This window comes from Pteropus alecto, unplaced genomic scaffold (genome assembly GCF_000325575.1).
Source record: "Pteropus alecto unplaced genomic scaffold, ASM32557v1 scaffold40, whole genome shotgun sequence".
Taxonomy (NCBI): Eukaryota; Metazoa; Chordata; class Mammalia; order Chiroptera; family Pteropodidae; genus Pteropus; species Pteropus alecto.
The window spans coordinates 5,170,327-5,192,318 of record NW_006431919.1 but is presented as its reverse complement, the minus strand read 5'-3'; the positions used below and the strand labels follow the sequence as shown (position 1 = coordinate 5,192,318).

Below are 21,992 nucleotides of genomic sequence, written 5' to 3'. Positions count from 1 at the left end.
TAAATTGATCATTCATAAAACAAAATTTTTACCTCAATTTATAAAAGTTATGTGACAAGCCCCAAGCTTGGGCACAAAAATCTATCCTAAAATACCGATCTTGTTGGCATCTACAAAAGCACTAAAATCATGAAGCTTTACAGAACAACTGGAGGACTCTACACAGGATGTGAATGGAAGTAGCTAACTATAGGTAGGTATACAGTCATTTAAGAACATTCTAGGTTGAGAACAATATATGAGTAAAAATATAAAAATAGGGAAGTGAAAGAGCCATTCCGAAAAAACAATAGCCATGTTTAGCTTGAGTAAAAAGAACAAAACCATAGGGAGTACTAAATATCAGGCTAAAGACTTGATTTTACAATCTCTACAGCAAGAGTCACAAACTCCAGGCAACTCATGTAAAAGAGTAAAGCAGACTGTGTATGAAAAAACGAGAAATGGGACTGGAGCAAAGCATACGTGACTCCTCTAAAAGAGGCCCCTGATATCATCTCCATTCCCAGCCACTCAACGTCAGGCAGGAATGTGGATTCTATATTGCCAGATCTTCACAATTTTCCAGAGATGGCAAAAATCTGTGTTTAAGTAAGGTCCCTTGATTTTTAAATGCTGGCAACTAATTTTTAAAAAATTGTTTTAAACACTATAAAAATTTACCGTATCTGTGGGGCAGATGTGCCCTATGGGTTGACATACTTCTGCTTTGAAGACTTTCAAACATGGAGCGACATTACAAAAAAACCTAAGACATTAGAGGCTATATACTTCTCAGATATACTGCCTACCTTGATGTTTCATAAACGCAATGTAACTTCCCATCATGTTTAATTTACCATTGCTTTAATATAATCATTTATTTCAAAAACTCACATTAAACATTTCCTAAGTCCATACCAGAAGGTGAGTCAAATAAAGTAGAGCTCTTTACCATGGCAATATAACTGTAACTGAGCACAATCTCTCGGATCTTCCTCATCTCTTCTTCTAGATTGCTGGCCCAGACTTCACAGATAACCTGGCTGTTTTCCACAAGTGCTGCAGGCATCCTGAAGAAACTTGAGAAGTCACTTTCAGCTGACTATGTTACAGGTCAAGCCAATGGTTGATCTGATCTAGATTCAAAACACATTTTGCAATCACACAAATTTACATACTGGTATAAGATGCCAAAAAGACAAAGGCATCAAAACAACATTTTACCATCATGTCACCAGTTAAAGCTAAAATATTAAAACTATTATATTTATTCTACACATACACTCATACTCAGTTCTTTTACCTAAAGAACTTAAAATTATTAAGAAACTTGAAGAAACTTTTTCACAAGCTTTCCTTTAGCATAGAAGTAAAGTCACTACACTAAACTCTCTCCAGAATACCTAAAGACTAAAATAGTCCCCTGTGACCACAAATATTCCCTATCCTTAACTGTCATAGTGTTTTGCTAAGAAACCAAATTGTGGAAACATTTTTAAAGGAATCACTTTAGCCAGTTAAAATGTAGCTGGGATCTCTGAAAGGATGTGGACTTTAAAAGTCTCATACTTAAAATCTTTACACCCATATGATGAATATAGGCATAGGACTCCCCCTACTACCCACCAAGAAAAGGAAGTTCTTTTTCTCTACAATGCAAAAGTCAAATAGAGCTGGAAGCAATTAACTTAATATAGCGCCTCTTTAGATTTGTGCAAATAAGGATTTAGTGGTAAAACACAATCCTTCTTGCTAATTTCAGCCTTAACAATCTCAAGAAAAATCTGAATTTGAGTTATTAATGTCTACTTTTAAACACATATTGTAAAGAAACCAAGCAGCAATTCAACAATAAAGATAGAGAAGATGGCAGGTACAAATAATTCAACCAAAGTCAAAATGATTAATGGTGTATATTCTGGGAGGAAACTGGGGAGTAGACAGTATTCTCCAAGATAAAACTCAACATGGTTCAGCCTCAGAATAATGCTGTTATTACAGCAAACTCAACATGAGATGCTTCGTTATAAAAAGATTAAAGGAGGTTATCCTTAGGGCATTTACTTAAAAGGCAACCCCACACAGGGATCCTCAACACTCTATTATAAAGAGTGGGCTCCAGAGTATATATTCAGGGAGAAATTCCTAGAAACAGTAAAATGAACATGAGTGATTTCTGAGGAAAAGAGCAAGTAAAATCTTTTGCTTTCTACTGTCAAGCTAGGCAGATACAATAAGAATCTGGAAAATAAAATTGGCATTCTAAAGTGTTATCATTTCTGAGAAACTTCTAAGAAACCAATCTGTTGGTTTGTCATCAACCCTTAAAAGATTCCATTTACTCAAGGCACCCAACACTTCGACATATGTTTCTCTGAAATTATAGTAGACTTACTATAATTACTCTGAAATTTAAGTAGATTGTAGTATCTTCCTAACAAACATGGTGTACATTTCTTAAAGACAGAATCTATTTCTTCTCATTTTTGTTTTATACACAATGGGCATGAATGAAAGGCTTGCAAATGAACAAATAAAGAATATCAGAAAAGACCAGAAGTTCAAACTGAATGTGGAATTTACTATCTGACTACAGTTAAGAAAATGTTGAGACTCAGAATTTTAGATTCTAAACCATGCATAAAGGTTTCTCCTGCAAAAGGGCTTTAAACCATTAATGTTGAATCTGTAGCACTTTGTTTCCTTATTTCCCTAACTGAAACAATGCACTTCCTTTTTGGTGTCATTTGAAATACAACCTTAAATTACTCTAGGGGAAGTGAGTATCAGTCCTGGAGACAGTTGCATAAAAGCAAAAGCAACAAAAGTGACCCAAGCGAAAAATACCTTTGGCCTCCAAGAAATGAAGAACAGACTTAAAAAGAGGGCGAGTATTAGGTAGGTATTCACACTAAACTCTTAGAACCAGGGTCCCCAGCTAAGATACTCTTTAAGGTTGTATCAAAGAACTCAGGAAACAATCTGAAGAGGCTCTCTCTGGTCGAAGAAAAGATAGTACAAACATCATTATGGATAAATTACTACAGTATATTAAAACTTCTCAGATTTAAATCCATGAGTTCATAATGAACTAAGAAAATAAACCGAACTAGTCACTACTGGAGAATGCTAGTGAATCGACTTATTTTTAAAATGTACTTTGAAGTAACCCAATAGCTGAAAGTTTTTCTCTTCAAAAAGTTCTACAGCTCAGAAATATGAAATGATAGAATATCACCATTTTGTGACTCCTAATGAATTTACAGATTTGAGCAATAATCATAATGGCATTTACATGGAATAAGCAAAAAAGGCAAATCTTTATAAAGAAAGTAAACTACAGTGGTAGGATGGGGATAGGAATAGGGATTAACTGAAAATGGGCATAAGGTGATACTGAGGTGATGAAAATGTTCCCAAATTCAATTACAACAATGACTGCACAACTCGGTAAATTTACTAAAAAAATCTCTGAACTCAACATTAAAATGAGTGAGTTTTATAATATGAAAATTGTACCTCGATGAAATTGTTAAAATAATCCCAATGGCTGTCATCATTACAAAAAGACAACCAAGTATTATGTGCCTCTTGACAGAACACATCACTATGAAAGTCTGCTTGACTTAAAAGCTAGGGACACGTACTGAGAAACACAAATGCATCACGAGGTGATTCTGTTGTCCTGCGAACATCACAGAGTGCATGTACACAAACCTAGATGGCATGGCCTGCTAAACACCTAGCTATATGGTACAGCCTACTGCTCCTAAGCTACAAACCTGAATATGTTACTGCACAAAACAACACAAGATTAAGCCAAGCACAAGAGATACTGATGTAATCGGGATGCAGTAAACACGAGATGTATGAGGCTGCTGCTGATGGTGTAACACAGCAGCAGCTTTACGGAAAACTTTTTTTATAAGCTTAGAGTACACTCTAAAATAATGATGAAAAAGTATAGCATAGTAAGTACATAAATCTGTAACAGTCATTTATTATCAAGGATGATGTACTATACATAATTGTATGTGCTATACTTTGATACTACTGGGAGTGTAGGTTTGTTTACACTAGCATTGCCACAAGCACATGAATAATACATTGTACTATGTTAGGGCAGCTATGACCCCACTGGGCAGTAGGAATTTTCTGGCTCCCTTATGATCTTATGGGACTACCACCAAAGTATATGCAGTCCGTCATTGATCAATACACTGTTATGCAGCACATGACTATAATCTTGCCAAAATAAAAATCTCACTTGAACCTGAACACACCTCTAGATTTAACCACCAATTTACAGAAAATAAAGAGGACAGAGGAACATGTTAAATGACACTACAGAAAATACTGTGGGAAATTGCAGAACCACCCAGCTTCTTCGACAAATAAATTGCAAGAAATAAAAGTGAAAGACTCTCAGGAGACATATAACCAATCAAAATGTACAGGCCTTGGTTCAATTCTACTTCAAACAAACTGTTGGGGGAAAAAAACTATCACATTTTTGAGACAATTAGAAATCTGAACAATAATTGGCTGGTTTTGCTCTTCTGTTCTGGGGTTTGTGTGGGTTTTTCTTTTATCTTTTTTCTTTTTTTGATGTTATATTGTGGCTATAGTTTTTTAAAGACAGCCTTTTTTGAGATAATTTAAAATATTTATAGGTGATAAAACCTGAAACATGAGATTGTGCTTGAAAATAACAGTGGAGAAAATTCTTCACACCTTTGTACATTATCTATCTTCTACATTTTACAGGTAAGAAACTAAAATTTAGAGATATTAATTTTAAAAGGCAGTATCATGACTTCTATTTTTAACGAAATATTTTGTAAAAAGCTAACCACTGTTAAAAAGCTAACCACTATTATACATATCTGACAAATGGGGAACGCAAAAGCAGACCACTGGCAAAAATACCTAAGATTCTTGCACCAAACCCTTATCTAGGAAAACTATGCAGAAATAAAAATAGCTTGCAAGCCCCTAAACATAGTGTCACTCAAAAACTGAAGAGGAATCATATCAACTTAGCAGGAATTACTAGATATGTTAGCCAAGAAAGAGAAATAACAAATAATGCCAACAATTCTGCCTGCCACTTTCCATTCAGTGAGTACATGCTCCAGAATGAGCCTAAAGATGGAAACCACACGTTCTCCTAGGTCTCTTTTTAAGCCTCTAAGTGCCAGTATCTCACAGCGCAGGTCAGAGTGCAGAATAACCATTCAAAATGTGTATCTGTGCAACACAGTCCCTAAAGGTAACCTAATTACTTTACCTGAGTTGCAACCACAGAAAACAGTAACAAGTTTCAAAGTTGAAGGAAAAACTGACTCTGCCGGATTTACTGAGAAACAGGTTGGCCATCTCCAACTTTGCAACTTCCCAAAGAATTTTTAAAGCTAAATTTGATAGCATGCAATGTTTGCTTCACAGGCTGCCTTTAAAATGACTCCACATGAGCTATTCCACTCCCTATGAAAGCAAAAGACAAGCACTAATTGATACCTGTTGTTTCCCAGCACTAGACTGTGCAAGAAGGAAAGCAAGCGCACCCTCTCTGTCTCACCCTCGCTCACTCCCATATATACATACACACACCCCTACGAATTCTTGAAGACCCTGCCCTGTGCTGATCTACAGTACAATCTGTTCAGACCGTTCCTGACGACCATAGTGTAAAACTACTCCAAAAAATCTCCTTATTTACCCAGGGGCGCTCTGAAGAACTAATGATACAGCCACCTGAAAGCTTTCTCCGCAAGCAATTCTGAACACCAGGCCTTGCTTGGGAAGAGAATGTTTGGTTTTACTGGCTGTTTTAAGCCTAAGTGTGCAAGAAAACAATAAACATCATATTCCCCTTCTAGAGGACTGGACAAAGGCTCTGCAGCGCATGGATGGAAAAGGAAGCAGCAGCACGTTAGAAGAAATGGCAGCAACGTGAAAGAGTGCTCTCTACACACGGCCGCGGAGGTCGCCGCCGCCTTTGTCTTCCCCTCCTCCTAAAAAAAAACAAAGCGTCTGAAGACACTACTCTGGATTGAAGTGCAGTTTAACCAGTTCTTAAAACACCCATGGGGCCCAGGCTTGTGAGTTCGCTCTTCCAGAGCAACGGTTGCGGCTCATAAAAGCCATACAACAGCAGGGAAAAGTTGTGGGGCCGCAAGAACCAAGAAGGGGAGAAGCCTGCCTGGTTCCAAACGCATTTCTTCTTCTCTCTAATCTCCCGTCATCATTCTCTTCCCATTCCGGATTACCCTCCCACTTTACACTCATCCTTCCCTTCCTCTTTACACCCTCTGTTCTTTTGGGTGCAAAGCAATTAAAATTACAGGACTTAGGGCCAGACAGACCTAAGGTCAAAGCCAGGCCACCGAACAGCTGAGCGTCTTTGCATAAATTATTTAACTTTTCTCGTGCCTCAGTTTTCCTATCGTGTGAAATGGGTTTAATAATAGTAGACACCTCGGAGGGCTGCAGCAGAGGTTAAATTGAATGAAGTATATTTAAGGTGCTTTGTAAAGTCCTGGCACACATCACTAGAATATTTTTATCGTGTAGTAGTGGTTATTATTACTACTATTCTATGGGCCTCTTTTTCGTCTCGCACACCCTGCCTCTCAACACGCCCCCACTCCCCTTCCTCCCACAGGCCCGGATGGCCTCCCACACTCTCTCGTCCCATATTCCTCTCTTTGGTAAGCGCAGGCCCGCTTACCCAGAAAGGCAGGGCCCGCGAAGCGCGGGGCTGGCGGGCTGGAGGGCGGACTCCGCGGCAGCGGCGGCAGCGGCCCCTGACCCGGCGCTCTCCTCCCTTTGCCCCGGATCTGCTCCCAGGATCGAGTTGGTCAATGAGATGCGCTCCCTCGTGCCCAGAGCGGCCTTAGGCACTGCCCACCAGACACCACGGCCTTACCACTCTACCCAACCAATCCTCCCGACTCGCCTGCTCCAGTTCGCGTCACTCCCGACGCGCGCGCGCCTGATCACGCCTGCTCCGCCCCTTCTGCGCGCCCCAGCCACTCTGTGCGTGTTCGCCCAACCCGTGAGCTCGCGGGAGCAAACGCGCAGGCGCAAAATCAAGAAGGCGCGGCGAAATCGGTGGGGAGGGGTGGCCTCTGAGGACGCGTGCGGAACACGGCCTGTTCTAGGCCTTCGGGACGTTAATTGCGCTGACTTGATTCAATCTAGACCCTATTCCTCGGTTTCGGTTCTTCTTCCGCGCACCCAGGGAACGGGCGTAGTTTAGAGCTAAACCCCCCTCAGGAGTGGGCGTGGCCTAAATGGACCAAAAGGCGTGGCCTGTCTAACCTAATCCGAAATTACAACTCCCCAACCTCCCTGCTTTTAAGGACTTTCAGATCTTCAGTAGGAACGGACTTGGGGGAAGGATGGTGGGGAGAGATCCAGACCGTTCTCTCTGTGGTAATGCAGCCCCCTGGACCCCTCGAAAGCATCTGCCTTACAGCTTCCTTCCTGGCGAAGGGGGATGGGGGCAACACCACCAAATCGCGTCTGGGTGACGTCTGCCAAGGCTCGCCTCTATCCTCGGGGCCTCATGGAGTCCGGCGGACAGCGTTACCATAGCAACTGGCCCGCAGGGGCCTGCTCGAGTTACAAAGAAGACGCGGCCTCCTGGGGCGGTGGGGGAAGCGCCGAGCCGACGCTGGTGTCGCCCGGCCTTCCGAGAAGCTCTGAGATCTGGCGGACGCTAGGCAGGGTCGGCAGATTTTCTTTGCTAGAGTATTTGGAGTCCAGGCCTAGCCTAGGAGGTCCTTAAGGCCCCCACCCGCCCCTTAATTCCCTGTAAATCCTGTTTAGAAAGAGGGCTCTTTGCCAACGCCTGTCAGCGTTTGACCAGGCTCGAATGAAACCCTGCCTCTTGGTCTCCAGCAGAGGGAAAGAAGACAAAGGACTGACTTCCTACATGCGGTTACCAATTCCAGACTGTTCTCATAGTCACTCTCACTCCACCCCTGGTCCCTGAGAAGGTCCTAGATGTTTCACCCCAAGCCTTGGGGCCTTCCTACTTTTAGACATTTCTCCCTAAGGAGAGTCTCCAAAATCCTACTTCCAATCCCAAGGCTGGATAAAGAGCTGACCTTCAGCAGCCGTTTCAAACTAGATTCGCGAAAGCTATTATTCAAGGAGGTGAACTCCTTCCCCAGCCCCCAGGGTAGAGCATCAAATGCACTTTCTGAACTCCTTCTGCCGTTCAAATGAGTCTTCTTATCTGTAACAAAGGGCTATGAGTAACTGTCTCACAAGATGATTGTATTAATAAATGGAAAAAACACTCCGCACTGAGGAAAACGTGTATTAAATAAATGTTTCTGTTCGTCTCAGTTGCTATCCCTGAGATACTCAAAGTTTGTTAGCTCTGCTGCAAACTAAACATTCCATTGAACAATGCTGTGATAGAGAAAGCAGGCAAGACTCTCCCGCCCCCGTGCCCTGTGGGTTTCTAATATCCTTTCACCTACTTGTAATTAGGTTTAGGAGAGGACAGCCCAATCAGGAGCTAGTTACTTGAAGAGCAGCCTTCACAATCCTATCTTGGAATTTTGGGTTTTTTTCCTTCACTCAGGTCTGGTGTGCACTGCATCGAACAGGAAACACACCATCTCCATCCTCCCAACCCCTTCACCCAGAACATGATGTTTATTTCTCAGGTTATTGAAGATAAATGTAAAACAAACACACAGACAGCTCCGTGTTTCAGAAAATGTTGAAGTGTTTGTTGTAAACAATGGATTTTATGCCGCACTTGTGGTATTGAAAAATTGGAACAAAATCACTGATTCTTAATGGAAGGGAGGCCTCACATGAATAACAGGGCAGTTGGAGAATAATGTATTCAATATAATTTCATATTTGAAAAAGAAAAAACGTTTTTGAACTACAGAGTATAGAAAGTAAGGCTTGAACATATCTTCTCAGCTGGGAGGGTATACATTAAAAATAAAATTGAGAAACACTTTGTAAAATCAGTCTCCTTAAGAACCATACAGGGTGATATCCTTGGCCATTTAAGGCTTTCTGTTATTCTCAATTCTAAATAAATCCAACAGGATGCATTTCTTGAAATAAAATATGTGTAGGAAGATAAAATTTAACAAATATTTTGGCTTGAAATATTTTGAAAATGGAGAAGGTAATGCCTCCAGACGTATAGTACCACTGTAAATCACCCTCTGATCCCAAGTCTCAAAAACTTTCATATCCCTTAGAGTGCTGACACACTTAGGTGCCTGTCAATTCCATTGTTAGAGTGCCTCCTCCACCACCACGAAAGTAGCCAAGGACTGTCACTTTATAAGTTTATATATTTATCTTTACCATTGGACTGAAGAATGCACCCAGGGGGCTTTTTTTCTTGGTATAGTTAAGGTTAACTTCCTGCTTTTGTAGTGTTTTCTTTGCTTTTCCCACATAATAGAAAAACCTGACTCTTGAAAATTATCAACAGATTATCAAACTTCCCCCAAATATAAAGCAAATATTATGTCTCATGACTATTCGGTTGAATATTATTTTGATCTTTTGAGTACAAACTGAAAAACCTTCTGATCTCTGATAAGATCAAAGTTCATTTTTTAAAAGCCAGATATCAAATCTGTTTTATTCATATCTCATTTGATTTTCTTTGATGTTCCTTCTCCCTTAGAGTCTACTAAAGTAACATTTCAAATCTACTAATAATCATAGACCTTCAAACTTCCAAAGCTGAGAGGGTCCTTAAGAATGTCCTAACTAATGTATTCCCCTAATTTCACAGAGAGTAATTAAATAATTTAAGGTTACTCAGCTCCCAGGGATAGGACCAGGATTTGAGTCTTCTAATTCCTAGTTCAATAGTGGATTTGGTGTTCATCCAGTTTCGTTTATTGGCTATTTGCTATGGGCAAGTTCCCATGCTGACATTGAAGGATACGCTCGTGAATGAAACATAGTTCCTGGACTTATGGAGCTTAATATTTGGTGGTAGGGACTGATAATAAAACAAGTAAACAAGCATTCAAGTAAGAAATTAAAAGATGAGGACAAACTTTGATAGCTCTCATAAAGGAAACTAATGGGGTAAAGTGGCAGAATTTGGGGAATTTAGGGGAAATTACTTAGATGTCAAATAAGGGTTCGCTAAAAAAATCACACTTAGAGATGAAAAGCACAAGAAGGACCCAACTAGAAAGAGGGAGAAAGAGAGAAGCATGAGGAATTAGGAGCAGTAAATTTCAGGCAGAGGATAAGAAAGCAAGCCAGGGCAGCTGCTGAAAGGTAGAGAGAGCAAAGGCAGGCTGGAGAGAAAAGTAGAGGCTTTGATTGCTATGAACAGAGAGAATGGAGTAAAGGCAGACATTTTACTTTTTTTATTTGAATTACACTAAATTTTATAAGAAAAGAAAGCTAGTTGTTCTCGAGCATGATAAATATGTTGCCTATGGAAATATTAGGTGACAATTTAGGTAATTTTTTTTCAATTTAGGTAATTTTACTAGGTAATTCTGAGAATTAGTTGTCACTACATCTTTTAATTATTGTTAATGTGAAACTCTCAGAGGCTGCTAACTGAATATTCAGTCCTTAGCAAAGAAGAAAGTTGATCTCTGCTATAGATCTCTGCTTACAAGTAGGCAAATAAAAATATAGGCCAATGGAAAGAGAGCAGGTAAGCACGTTAATATAGATAAAAGTAAAACTTGTCCTTCGGGACTCTCCAGTCAGTTCTAAACCTCTCTTCTCTTGCTTTCTCTCCCTCTCCCTGGTGTTACAGATGACAAAGCCAACATCCTGGTGTTATAGCCAGATCTCAAAAACCTCTGTGATTTTTTTTTTTTTATAGGACCAATATTGAGAATTTTCTTTTGAACTTCTGTAACATTCTGTAATGTTCTAGGAACAATGAGACCCAAAGGCTTCAGAATATCTTGTAAATTTCTAACCACATATATTTGTTTGGGGTATATTCCAGAAAATTTTAAACAGTTATAAATCTCCACTCCAGATTATCAGTCATTAGAATTGGGAGGGGCCTCAGAGATCCACTAACCCATCTCACTCATTGTACAAATGAAGCTGGGACTCAGAGAGGTCAAGACCACAAAGCTGGTGGGTGGCAGCTCTCAGGATGAATGAAGACTTGCCTCCTTCTAGGATCTCAGGACCTCTCAAGAGCACTTTCTTTAAAGGAGATCAGCCAAGAGGGAGCCATCATCTCACACCCTCCGCAGTGACGGAAGTAATAAAAAAAGAGAAAATGAGATCTTCTTGTCCATGTAAACTTTTTATGCACATGGACTGCCTGCCTTCCGCCTTCCACATTATTTGACACCCACATCCCTTACTGAAACCACCTCCCTCGGGACAGCGACATTTTCTCAAGTTGAGGAAGATGAAGAAAGTTTTTAAAAAGAAAAAAAAGCCTGGAGTTTGGCTAAATGCGCTCTTTTAAGCTCCTGCTTAAACTGCCTATTTCCTCTTGGCTTTAAGATGTCCTTTGGCAAGAAGGGTGTTTTTGTCTACAGTCTACACAGACTGGTACTTTTTCTCTCATCACGTGCCTGGCTTGGGCCAGTGGACTGCTCTGTAACACGATCGCCGCGGCCAGCTTCTCCACCCACTCGGGTAACAAGGTTAGGTAGTTTCACGGAGATAGAAGCTGCCAAGTTAGGGGCTGACAGAGAAGAGAAAGCAGGCTTGAACTGTGGCTGGGACCTTGGAGGAGCTGGGAAACAACCCGCTGTAGAGGTGAGCGGAAGCTGTTGGGGAGGGTAGCTGTTTGTCAAGGTCAGGACAAATCCAAGTTCACTTAAAGAAAGGCAAAGTACATTTCTCACCTCTGCCACCTCCAGTACAGGTGAGATCTGTATCTAAACAATGCCCTAGGACATTTTCTTCCTTTCTCCCTCCCTCTCTTCTTTCCTTCCCTCCTAATTAAAATTTTTTTAATCAGTGGAAGATCGGCTTATAACATTATATAAGTTTCAGCTGTGCCACATTATAATTCGACATCTGTATATACTATATTATGCTCACCACCAAAAGTCTAGTTTCTATCCATCACCATACAATTGACTCCCTTTGCCCCATTTGCCCTCCCTCCACCTCCCTTGCCCTCTGGAACCAATGATCTATTGTCTGCCTCTATGAGTTTGTTTTTTGTTTATTTTCTTGTTTTCTTTTTTTTTATTCTACACGCGAATGAAATCATAGAGTATTTGTCTTTTTCCATCTGACTTATTTCACTTAGTATAATACCCTTAAGGTCTATTCATGATGTCACGAATGATAAGATTTAACTTTTTATGGCTGAATGGTATTCCATTGTATGTCTATATTACATCTTATTTATCCATTCGTCAATGGACACTTAGGTTATTTCCGTATCTTGACTACTGTAAATAATCTTGCAATGAACACAGGTGTGCACATGTCTTTTTGAATTAGTATTTTATATTCTTCAGATAAATACCCACAAGTGAAATAGATGGATCTTATGGTAGTTTGAGGAAACGCCATACTGTTTTTCATAATGACTGCACCAATTCACAATCTCACCAGCAGTGTACAAGTATTCCCTTTTCTCCACATCCTCTCCAGCACCTGTTCCTTGTCCTTTTGATGTAGCCATTTGAACGGGTGTGCGATGATATCTCGTTGTGGTTTTGATTTGCATTTCCCTACTAATTAATGATGTTGAGCATCCTTTCATGTGCCTGTTGGCCATTTGTATGTCTCCTTTGGAAAAATGCCTTTTCAGATCCACTGCCTATTTTCTGAGAGGGTTGTTTCTTGTTGTTGAGATATATGAGTTCTTTATATATTTGGGGTAATAATCCCTTATCAGATATGTGATTTGCAAATATCTTTTCCCATTCAGTAAGTTGCTTTTTGTTTTGTTGATAGTTTCCCTTGCTGTGCAGAAGCTTTTTAGTTTGATGTAGTCTCATTTGTTTATTTTTGCTTTTGTTTCCCTTGCCATTGGAGTTGAATCCACAAAACCATCACTAAGACAGATGTCCAAAGCTTAGTGTCTGTTTCCTTCTATGTATTTTGTGGCTTCAGGTCTTACATTCAAGTCTTTAACCCATTTTGAGTTAATTTTTGGTTATGGTTATAAGATGGTCGTCCAGTTTCATTTTTCTGCATGCAGCTGCTGGGATGTTTTCTCAAAGCACAGAGTCCCCTGCATGTCTCTCGGTAATGTCTGCATCCTCTGTGTGTGCACCATCTGTCTGCCTCCTCTGTAAGTCTTGTTTTTCTAGCAATTGACAGGGCAATTCTGTCATATGGACTAGTTTCAGCTTTAAAATCATGTGGAGGAACTGTCTCCCAAGTAAGAACTCAAAAGAGGAAATCTAACTGGAAGAGACTGGCAAGAAGCAACTGCAGTCAAATTGCCACTCCTCTCTAATTGCTGGGGTTGCCTGGAAGGGGTGCAACCAATTACCACAGTTTTTAAATTGTAAAGGCCTGAGATAGATGTGTGGCTTAGGAACTAGACAACCATGTCAAAGCTGTTTTGATGAAACATATGGGATGTAGCAGCAGTGGCTCTGGTTTAGAATTGCTAGTGGCCTGGTAGTACCTGCGGAAGATACCACCTGTTTATGCTGTTCCAAAAACACATGTAGGGCCGGGCAAAGTGTTAGGAAGCCCAGATTTTGCCAGAACAAATCAGTTCTGTTACCTAGTCTTAACAAAGGTTACTGGGTGAGAACACAGCGTGTGTAGATGGGAGTAAACAATAGGCCAAGGGTTTTTGGGGGTGTTCATACAGGCCCTTGGGGGCTTATAGCAAGCAAAGCAAGATTCAGACTTGTGGGTTGCTTCAGTTTCATGTGCAATACCAACTCAGTTTCCCTGGTTGGGATATAAAGATTCAGTTCAATTTGGTAAAACAGTACTGCTCTGAGCATCAATTTCTGACTTTAGAAAGAAAATCATTAGTACAAAAAAAAGGTGGTAAAATGTTCACTAGCAAATGACAAAAAGGACAAAAAACAATGCTTTTTATTCATTTCCCCTTTCATTTATTCAACAAATATTTCCTGAGTGTCTGCTATATGCCAGGCTTGTGTTTGGCGCTGTGGATATAGTTACCAAGAAAGGCAGGCTTTCAGCCTCCTAGGCATGCATTCAAGTAGATCAGTAAACTCCAGGTTTCGAGTACCTGGCAGCAAAAGCAGCAAAGAAAGGGAGCATGCCTAAAACGGTCCCAAGGGAGTTATTTTTGTCTCAGAGTTTAACCTTTCCCTTCATGCATTTCATCTTCTTGCATGAATATCTTTTTCTTTAAAAGCCTCACTTACGCACAGACCTTGGTCATAGCAGTTCCTCAAAACTCTGTTCACCAGAGACTGTAAGCTGGGTAATTGCATTTTAGGTCAGACTCAGCCCCAGAGGCAGACGGCTCAGCTTTTGTTTTTTTTTTTTAATACAAACAGTCTGAAAAACTAGGAATTCCAGTCCTCCTGTCAGCATTTCCTACTTGCGAAATACAATTTGTGCTATTCCAAAAATACATGTCAAGACAGGCAAAGTGTCAAGGAAGCCTAGATTTGCAGAAACTGTAGAGTTCAGAACAAGTCAGTTCTGCTATCTGGGCCTATCTCCTTAGCTATAAAATGGAAGAAGTAGACCAGGTGATCCATGAGGTCTTTTTCTTTTTTTTTTTTTTCTTTAAAAGTAAATAATTGTAATAATTTCATAAGATGGTTACAAAGAAATCCTACTCATTCACATAAAGATGATATATCTTATACCTATAAAATAGAAATATTCATCAACCATGTAGAATATCTAGGAACCTAGAATCTGAAAGAATCAGGCTACAAATAAAACTTAAACTCTGTCTACTCCTCGCACCCTCACTCCATTCCCCATTCTGTATTCAGATCTTTGAGGTCGTGAACATCAGCTGTAGCCTCACTCTGTCAATTTACCTAGAGTGAGGGATTCTGCAGGAAAAAACTTGCAGTCAGAATCATCTGCTTTCAAAAGAAGCACATTAAAAAGTATCTAATTTAGATAATCTCTCAATATCTATCAAATTCCCTTTAAGGGGGAATCAATTCATTGTATTTAAGTATTAGAATCTTTATTTTTAGCGCATTTCATTTTTCTTTCCTGAATGCATTTCCATCATAAATGCTATTTAATACTTTCTTCCTGTATAATTTCTTATTTGGAAAATCAAAGTTATATTGTATTACTTCATTAGATAGGGCAAGAAGCATGTCTTATTCTTCTTTGTATCCCCTGTGCCTAGCATTGTATCTGGCACACAATAAATGTTTATTGAAAGGATGATTAATATTTTAGAGAAACATGTTCTATTTATCCTTTGGTGTTAAACACACGCACACAATATCTCATCCATTATATGTGGCTAATAGAGGCTAATCTCATTCCCTTGCGTTCCTTTACAATCCTGATACCTACCTTGCATTCATCAACATCAGTACATTCTACACTTTTTGCAGACTCAATCGGTATAATGAGCACTGAGTTCAAGTTCTGCCACTAAATAGCTGTGTAATGTGAAGTTGAATACTATATATCTCTAGTCCTCCATTTCTTCTAATAGAAAATAGGGCCATCAGAATAGATGAGCTTAAGACAACTTCTAGGTCTTCGGTGAGAGAATTCAAAAGGTAAAGAAAAAAATCATAGGAAGTACAATAAAAATGTAATTATTATAGTACCTTAACATATTAAATAGTTAATAATTGTTGTTGATTTTGTTTGCCAAAATTTCTAATTTGAGCACTACCACTGGCAAACAATTTTAAGGAACTTCTCTAGGTGAAGATACCTCTGCTCACTATGAAGTCTCCCCTAGAAACTTTCTGACTGTTTATTTAAAACTGAAAACATGTCTGCAGGCAGGTAGAGAGGCACAAAAAACAAGCTGCTTTGGCATAAAATATTCAGCAGAATGATACGGTCTTCTAGCTTGGAAGAGTCAGCTACCTAAATAAGTATCTCAGGAGATAGCATATGGGCGTGTTGGCTTAGCCAAAGAACAAATAACATGTTGGGAAATACTTGGTTGCTCCTAATAAAATCAGATGTGAACAGATAAATGCTGTGACTCCTGCAGACAAAGGGGCCTTTTCACCATCCGAAGATAAAGTCACTTTCCTTTTGGCCAGAAAGTTACGTGGAGCAGAGGGTTCCAAGGTCAAATTTATTTATCAGCCCTAATCACGCAGTCTCAGTGACACTCACTTTCCATAACATGGACACCGTGAGCATCAGCACCCTGTCTTGTGAAATCCACCAGAGCTCCCTCCTTCCAGGGTCAAGGTCTTACTGTACTGGCGTCATCCTAGTCTCTCTTAGGTTTTGTTTTTAATTTTAATATCTGGTTCTGTTTATTTATAATTTATCCCCAGCCTCCATCTCAAAAGAGTTTGAGGTAGCTTCCAATGAAAAAGTATATACAATAGAACTGCAGCAAATAAATAACTGATTAGAAACCATTGGGTACTCAATAACTACCTTTCGTACTGTTTTGAGAGTGGTGGGAGGCATTGTGATCTGTAGAGAAAAGGACCAGTTGCTTTAATGCTATTGCTTTGCTTTTGAACCACGCAACATTGTTGGAGAAGAAACAGGGCACTGGTTCTTAACTGTCAGCCACCTTTAACAATCTAACGAAAGCCTGAAAAATAAACAGGGAAACATTGGCATATAATTTCAGTGGAGACAAAGACTTCTCAAAGCCCTTCGGGAATTGAATTGCATCTGATTTAGAGTAAATGGAGAGTTAATTACGCTATGTCTCTTCAGTAAAATATTACCTATGAATGGGCATTGAATTTGTTTAAAAATTTTTAAATGTTTCTGTAATTTTTCTGAATAAGTAAAATATGCTATGGTGCAAAATTCAAAATGGAAAAAAGGTACATAGTAAAAATGTAGCCTTCCTTCTACCCTGTCCCTCAGCTTCCCAGTTCACCTCACCAGAAGCCACCACAACTATAACGTTTCATAGATATTCTTCCAGTGATAGTCTAATATTCTCTATATTATTTTATGCGTACATAAACAGCACACACATAAACACATGCACAGTTGCATGTGTTCTACACATTGCTTTTCTCACTTAGTACTTCTGGAAAGGAAACACAAAGCTGCCTTATTTCTTCTATGGCTGCAGAATGTTTCATTCCTGGATGTACTATAATTTATTTAACCCATTCTTTCTTGGTGGAATTGAAGTTGTTTGCAATTTTAAGCCATTAAAAACAATTTCACAATGAACATCCTTGTATATACCTCAGTTTTTATATACAGGATTATATAATAGGAAAAAAATCCTAAGAAGTGTAATTGAGCATTAAATTTAACTCTGAGCTTACTGGCAGCCCAAGTAAAAAGGATGTGTTTGGGTGGGCACCCAAAATGATCGCTTATTTCTTTTTTGCATTCCACAAGAAAGCATACCACTTCTTCCAAAGAGGAAAATTTCCGTGCACTAATTCTTTCATAGGAATTTAACACCTGTATCCTCATAAAAAGTGTATTGCTTCTTTGAGGAAACTAAATAATGGAATAAGGAATATCTTTAATTGCTGGTTTGATATTCATGAGGCAGATTCTATACCTATCTTGATTTTTTTTTTTTTTTTAAGTATGGTCTAATTAAAACCTAGCATTCCTTGAATGAGCTAAATCACAACCTGAGAGGGAAAGGTTCAGTTTTGAAGTTGGAGACCGTGTATCCAAGAGCACAGAGAAAGCCTGGCCATTGTCCCCCTTTAAAGATTTCTTGGGGATGCCAAATCTCCTGCCCTACTCGGTGTTTTCTTAGCTCTGGCCCAGAACTCTAGCCCCGTAGTTTCGATATGAATTTTATATCTAGACTGAGGGTTTCTCATTCATCTTTGTATCTTCAGGGCTCCTTGCACATAGTAAATTCTTTATAAATGTTCCTAGAAGGAATGGGTGAGCTTCTAAAGATCAAAGGCCATGTTTCCTTTGCTTTGCAAGCTCTTAGCAAAGATAATGGTAACGATAAGACACTGGAAAAAAGTAAGCATGAGACTTTGACAAGGAAGTTCCTGTGGCATGGCATCACAGAAAGAGTCCTAGAAGCTTAAAAGACAGACAAACAAACAAATAAACCAATAGTTCCCTCAGCTTCTTTCTCAAACACGATGGTTATCTTCACAGGGTCGACAGAGCCTTCCACACTTCCTAACAAGCACTGAGGAGGGAAATCCATGGTGATATAAAGGTTCTATCTGTCTGCCAATGGTTTGCAGACATTTAGATATCCAAGTGTTGCCCAGCTTGCATCGTTTCCTTTAATATTTGCTTCCTTGTCATTAAGGCACTTGACAGGCTTAGTCTCAAAGGGACCTAGCACCACTACCTTCCTCATGCTTAATGATCTGTACTTTGGGGGACACCAGGCAGCAGGCAAACTTCAGGACTGAAAATGACCCTACCTCATCACAGAATCCTGGCACTGTGTGAAGGGCAGCTTCTCTGAATGGGGCTTTATTCACCTCGATGATGTGGGCCAAACTCAGAATCGGTCCAACCAGAATTGCTCTGGACAATAGAGGTGGAGAAATCATTATTTAAAGGAGAATTCTTTGGAATCCTTATACGTCCAGATTATTACGTAACATCTGTGGTCCTGGATGTGGGGCAGGGGTGTTTCCCATCCATTTGGGCTGAGACTTCCCATCCTGAAATGTTTGCTCAGCTATCCTTCCGAAAGCCTCAGGTGGTACAGAATATAACTATAGAACACCCCCTAAAACCACGGAATGTCAACAAGGAGTGAGTGTCAACAAGGGGTGAGTGCCTGCAGCTTCACTCCATTATTTCTCTTTTGTTGGTTTTCGTGAGAACTCTCTGAGGCAGAACTCCACACCTATGGGCCAGGACAGGCCACCCTGCTGTCAGCCAGGCAGCAGAGGGAGCTGGAAGTGGGAGCAGGGATGGCAAAGAAGAAGGCCCAGATGGGGCTTGGGGTAGGGGAGGCGGTGGCTGTAGACTGGCTGGAATCCATCCTTGGCTCTAGGCAGGTGGAGGGCCAGGACCACACAAATGTCCTGGTGCCTTTTCTTAAAAAGATGCTCTCTCCCTGAGTGGGTATCAAATGTCCCAGGACTTCGCCCACAGGCTTTTTCTCCAAGTTAACTGCATCCCTCCTGCTGTAATGTAATTCACAGCGGAGATGGTGAGCAGCTTGCTTATCACCTCCTTCTGCTGTCCTAACTCTTCAAACTGTTAAAGGCACTTTATAGGTCACCATTCTCTCTTCCTTCTTTCAGCCTCTAAGAAATGTGGATCCAGAGAAGTAGTACATCCTAAGGTCATAGCTGGTAAACATGCATTTCAAATAATAAAAACAAGTATGATCATACACAAAAGAATAAAATGTCCTTAGAGATATAGGAAGCAGGGCCCTGATCCTGGCTTTGCCATCTATAAACTCTAGCCTCCTTTGACTAGGTTCCTTCATCCTGGTCACATGCAGGACCAGATGATCTGTTATGCTCCTCTGCAACCAGGTTATGACACCCTTCGATATGGACAATAATATGTGTTGATGAGGATGCAGAGAAATTAGAACCCTCATACACTGCTGCTGGGAAATGTAAAATGGTACACCCACTTGGCAAACAGTATGGCAGTTCCTCAAAAGGTTAGAGATCAGTTACCATATGACCCAGAAATTCTACTACTAGCCATATATGTGTGCATGAATAGTCATAGCATTATTTATAATAGCCACAAAGTGACAACCCAAGTGTCCATCGACAGATGATCAGATAAACAAAATATGATCTATCCATGTGATGGAATGTTACTTAGCAATGGAAAGGAATGAAATATTGATACATGCAACATCCTGGATGAACCTTGAAAACATTATGCTAAGTGAAAAAAGCCAGTCTCAAAGGACCACATATTGTATGATCTCACTTATATGAAATGTCCAGAATAAGCAAATCCATAAAACAGAAAGTGGATTAATGGTTGCCCAGGGCTATAGTGGGGGTAGGAGGACAGAGGGACTGAAAATGATGGTTCAGGGGGTGCAGAGTTTCTCCCACAGGTAATAAAAATATTCTAAAATAAATTGTGATGAGTGCACAACTCTGTGAATATACTGAAAGTCATGTAAATGTACACTTTTAAATGGGTAAATTGTATGGTATGTGAATTATATATCAATAAAGATATTTTTAGAAAGAAAGAACAAGAACAAATACAATTCTAAAGTCTCCTTAGCTTCAACAGCAAAATTTTGGGCTTTTCCATGCTGATGTGTAATAAATATCTTAATGTAGTTTTAATTTTCATTTCTCTTTTTATGGGGGAGGTTCAACATCTATTCAGCCGAAAGTCCATTTACATTGATTTCTTTTTATCATATACTACATTCTCACATATATTTTTAGGTCTATTTCTGGACTTTCAAATCTGTTACATATGTCTGCCTATTGATGGGCTAGTCCCACAATTTTAATTATTAAAGCTTTATTATAAAACAGGTAGTGAGATACTCAACAAAGTCAAGCTGTCTATCAACCCAAGCACCCTCCCATCAAACCCAGCCACTGTCCGAAGCTGTCACCTTCCCAGAAGTCATTCATTGTTTCAAATATTAGAGAAACACTTGAAGTTTGTTATAAAACACTTAATAAGAATGCCAAGAAATATAATAGAGACTGAAAAAGGCCTAGTAAGAGATAGGCATGACTGAGACATGACCTCGAGAACAGTATCAGATTCCAAGGCTTACTGTCCTAACAATTTCTGCAAATACACTTACTGTTTGAATCATATCGAACAGTTTACAAAATGCTTCGATTTCAGGCAGGATGACAAACCCAGCCTATGGGTGGTCATCTGACTTCACGAAGGCTAATTATGCTGTCAGGCAATTCAGGAGCAGAGCTCTGGGCTTCTGCCCTGGGAGACAGTGGGGGTTCAGAGGACAGAGGTTTCTTCTCAATGAGACAAGGTCCTACTGGAGACAGAGTGAAGCTATGCAAAAGGATCTGTCACAGACCATCTCCGAGAAAGCCAATTCCAGGCAAAGTCCCATTGCCCGCCCCCTGATCATATCACTGTTGCCCAGAGCAATTCACTCTCTGGTGGTGGGGCTCATTAGAAGATTTTTTTTAACTCCCTAGTGATTTTAATGAGTAGTCAGCATTAAAAATCACTGCTGGCCATTCTCCTTGACTTTGTTCATTCTCTACCTCGTTAGTCACATGTGAAAATGACATCCAGGCTCACCTGTGCTTTCTTATTCCAGATGAAGGGAGAAACTGGAAGTAAGCTACATGATGAGAAGCCAAAGCAGGTAAATGCCAGCACCGTGCCCACCAAACTGGTGAGAATGCAGCCAGAGACTCATTCCATATCCGTGCTTGCTATATATCTGACATCTCCCCCAAAGTTTAGGGGTAGCCGACACACTGGTAATGTGCTCATTTCAGTAGCTGAGCCAAGATCACTTGACTTCAAGCTGCCTTGTAACCAAAGCCCCTTTGCCTGCATGAGGTAGCAGACTGCATGAAGGTAGTTAAAAAGCTGGATAACTCTCCTATCATTGTCTCTTGGCTCTTAGAATGCCCCACGCCATGAGCTTTTGGGGTCACCCCTTTCTAGAACTGCTCTGGGGACAAGAGGGGCCCACCGGGGGCTGGGAACTGGGGCTGGGAACCAGCTCTCGCCCCCAGCTGACTCCTGCATGCTCCTGAACTTCAGAGATCTCTGTCCTAGTTATAGTCCCTTCACTTGGGCTGCGGGAGGGAGAGAAAATACCACAAACCCTGAAAAAATATCTAATCCTATATATGAAATTGAAATTTTTAATCTGATTTAGCTTAATTTGATTAAACTCAAATGAAAAATTCCAGGCGAGTCTGGAAAAGTTCATGGAAGGGATCCTCTGAATCTTAGGAAGGAATAACCGCAAAAGCCCAAGGTAACCTGCCTGACAAGCTTGTGAT

General features: G+C 40.2%; 2 protein-coding genes across 6 annotated transcripts in view; one reads left to right on the top strand and one right to left on the bottom strand.

The window, feature by feature from the left end:
- CNOT8 (CCR4-NOT transcription complex subunit 8) overlaps positions 1–6,899 on the bottom strand; it is a 46,194-nt gene extending 39,295 nt beyond the window's left edge. Inside the window, exons 1-2 of one of the 5 annotated variants that reach the window (XM_025043058.1) lie at positions 6,716–6,899; positions 935–1,118 (exon numbers count right to left, since the gene is read on the bottom strand). In XM_025043058.1, the coding sequence (XP_024898826.1) occupies positions 935–1,051 (117 nt within the window). In that variant the 5' untranslated portion in view covers positions 1,052–1,118; positions 6,716–6,899. Of the gene's footprint in view, positions 1–934; positions 1,119–5,704; positions 5,966–6,715 lie in introns of those variants that run through there. The other 4 variants (XM_025043059.1, XM_006906447.3, XM_015585250.2 and 1 more) reach the window with 4 other exon arrangements.
- Positions 6,900–11,063: 4,164 nt separating this feature from the next.
- The window catches only part of FAXDC2 (fatty acid hydroxylase domain containing 2), a 22,612-nt gene continuing 11,683 nt past the window's right edge, over positions 11,064–21,992 (top strand). The window contains exons 1-2 of the mRNA XM_006906446.3: positions 11,064–11,745; positions 21,293–21,340. Coding sequence (XP_006906508.2) covers positions 11,488–11,745; positions 21,293–21,340 — 306 coding nt within the window. The 5' untranslated portion in view covers positions 11,064–11,487. The remainder of the gene's footprint in view (positions 11,746–21,292; positions 21,341–21,992) is intronic.